This window comes from Herpailurus yagouaroundi, unplaced genomic scaffold (genome assembly GCF_014898765.1).
Source record: "Herpailurus yagouaroundi ecotype Mexico unplaced genomic scaffold, PumYag 67690, whole genome shotgun sequence".
Classification (NCBI taxonomy): Eukaryota; Metazoa; Chordata; class Mammalia; order Carnivora; family Felidae; genus Herpailurus; species Herpailurus yagouaroundi.
The window spans coordinates 2616379-2619269 of record NW_024420490.1 but is presented as its reverse complement, the minus strand read 5'-3'; the positions used below and the strand labels follow the sequence as shown (position 1 = coordinate 2619269).

General features: G+C 44.8%; 1 protein-coding gene across 1 annotated transcript; it reads right to left on the bottom strand.

The window, feature by feature from the left end:
- Positions 1-222: 222 nt before the first annotated feature.
- LOC121025635 (E3 ubiquitin-protein ligase SIAH1-like) lies at positions 223-1261 on the bottom strand. The gene has a single exon (XM_040468266.1). It carries the CDS (start codon positions 1156-1158, stop codon positions 316-318), a length of 843 nt encoding a protein of 280 aa, XP_040324200.1. The 5' UTR covers positions 1159-1261; the 3' UTR covers positions 223-315.
- Between the last annotated feature and the right edge of the window lie 1630 nt (positions 1262-2891).

The window sequence follows — 2891 nt, the reverse complement described above, 5'->3', positions numbered from 1 at the left end:
AAAAAAAAAACAACACAAAAGATGCCCATCTTGGGTGTGTGTGTATATATATATATATATATATATATACACACACACATATACATATATATATTTATTTATTTCATTGGTTTACTGTTGACTTATTTTTAAATATGTTAGTGTTACTACATTCAGCTGTTTCCTGTGTTTAACAGCCTTTCCTTTTATTCATCTTCATGTGTCTAGCTTCCACCCACCAAAGTTTCAGGTCCGCAGGCAGATGGGTGACTTTATTCTATGTGAAACTGAATGCAGTGGTTTTAAACGCTGTCCAGAAAATGTTTGACTGCCATTTCAACACATGAAAATAGTTACATTGATGCCTAAATTGTCATTTTCTGCAAAAAGCTGTGCAGTGCTGGTGTTAAAGACTAGGCAGTCCCTCTTCCCAATGGCTGTTGCAATTTTCTCATCAATAGATCTCGGAGTCGCTTCCCAAGCCAATAGCCGCCTATCACCATTTAGTTCAAATCTATAAGCAAAATTTTCAGCTTGCTTGCGTGTTCCTATCAGCTGTGTGATTGCAAAGAACTGCTGGTGACCGTCGTAGTTTTCCTGTTTCTCCAAGACCAACAAGAAGTGAAAGCCAAAACAGGACTGCAGCATCACCCAGGCAAAAGCACCAGGAAGATTAATTTGTGAAGCAAGGAAAACGACTTCTTCTCCCTCTAGGGTTATAATGGTCTCATGGTGATGCATCAGATGGGACGTTACAGTATCCAGAGAGCCTTGCCATTTACAGGAAGTACCAGGGCACGGGCACGGATAAGGCCTAAACTTACAGAGGTCTTCGTGGTCTGCTTTTGCAGTGTGTCGCAGAGTTTCCTCACATCCAGAAGAGGCATATTTACAAGGGAATAGCAAGGAATCGCCCACTTTCTCCAGAGCCAAGTTGCGAAAGGATCCCAACTGGCCCAGGCAGATTGGACAACGTGTGAGCTTTGGGCGACAACTGCCACAAACAAGATGGCCACCCTGACACTGAAAAATGGGTGGTAACACAGAGTCAAAGCATTCCTCACACTCAAAAAGACTCATCAACTCATTATTGGTTGTGGTTGTGCTAGCCAGGGCAGACACCTTCTTGGGTGGCGAAGGTGAGGCTCCAGTAGGTGTAGGTGCAGCCCTGCGGCTCATTTCCGTCGGCAGAGAGCGCGCCTCGGACCCCGGTCCTGGCTCAAACGCGCTCCATCGCCACCGCGAACTCCCGCCACCGTGGGCAGCGCCACCGCCTCTTCCCCGTACCGGCACCGACGGGCCTCCCCGGCCGCCGCTCGAGAGCTTGCCCCGCAACGACTGGCTCCCCACAGGCCGCAGCCGCCGTCGTCGTCGAGACGCGCTCTCGAGCACGTCGCCGCGTTCAGGCGCGTTCTCGAACCTGCCGCGTTCTCTATCCACTACGCACTGCGGTGGCCGCCGCGAGGAGGCGCGGCCCCGCGCCCGCAGCCCGGAGGGGGCGGGCTGTTTTTGGAAGAATTGACCCTTGTCTTCCATCCCAGAAACATGTTCTAACTTTCCATACATTCAGGACACCTTCGCCCACCCCCCCCCGCCCCCATAAGTATAGATAACAAAAGTTGCCTGCAGTTATGTTCAGTATTCTATGCCTTTTATTTGAATATCTGGAAGTAATATTCACTTTATTATGCGACTTAAGCAGCAAATAGTGCTCATTTAATCACTTAGTAGTCTAAACGTTTGCAACATTCCAAGTGTGTCGTTTTGAATACGGAAATTCTTTTTGCTCTGCTCTGAGAATTACTGAAAACCTCTGATTCATAATTAGGTTGAAGAGAAGGAAAAGTATTAAAATTAGATTAATCAATTTTATATATAACTTACATAACAGACAGTCATATGTAACTTTTGCATTTGATACGTACCATTGTCGCTTTGACAGAAACCCCCTCCCAGCTTTTGATTTCATCGTGTAGCAAAGACTTGGAGGGGATGGGTTTGCGATTTGAATCAAATTGTCTTCATAATTTCTGGGTGAGTCAGGATTATATGTTCAATCCAGAGTTACTCAACAATCAGTAATGAAGCTGCTTGGATATCTAATATCCTCCAGCACCATTCCCCCACAACCACCACCTCAATGCTTAGAGAGGAAGAAGACTACTTTCAAATAGTAAGACTCCCAATGAATAAGAATGATCGAAAGATGTTATCAACATTCTTTGTTGTTGTTGTTGTTGTTGTTGTTGTTGTTGTTGTTGTTGTTTTTCATGTTTTAATGAGATTTTGGTCCAGTGGAGTAAGATAGCAGATGCCATTCCAATTTATTACTTGGGTTCCCCTACAGAAATGGTTCTGGAAACACCAACAGGTTTGTACCGTTACATGAGGCAGAGGATGTTTGGAGATGAATCTTGCAAGTGAGAGACAGGGAAGGAGAGAGCACTGATTAGTTTTCTGTCTTCAGTCTGGGTCAGCAGTCACCTGCTCCTTTACTTTGTTTTAACCTCTCCTCTCTCTTGCCAAGGGCGAATCTGGTTTTATTTAGAGAAGCCGTGTCCAAACCAGAAACTACATAACTGCGAAAGATGCCTATTTTGGGGAATTATTTTTCTTGATACCTTTATCTAAAATGAAGCAGATGTGAGAATATGAAGAGAAAGTCTCAATGTGATATGTTTGGGGGAAGGGATGACAGGGTTAATTTTCAGTATATTTTAATTTAAGCAAGATGTGAGTTGGCTCTAGTCACATAGGTGGAATGGGGCTCCTTTGTGGCAGTGGATGTCAACCCAGGCTACACATTAGAATCACCTGGGGTGGTGTGGAAAATGCTAGTGCTTCAGCCCAACCCTCAAGAAGTTCTTACTCAATTGGTTTGGGACTGAGCCTGGGCATTTTTTTTTTTTTTT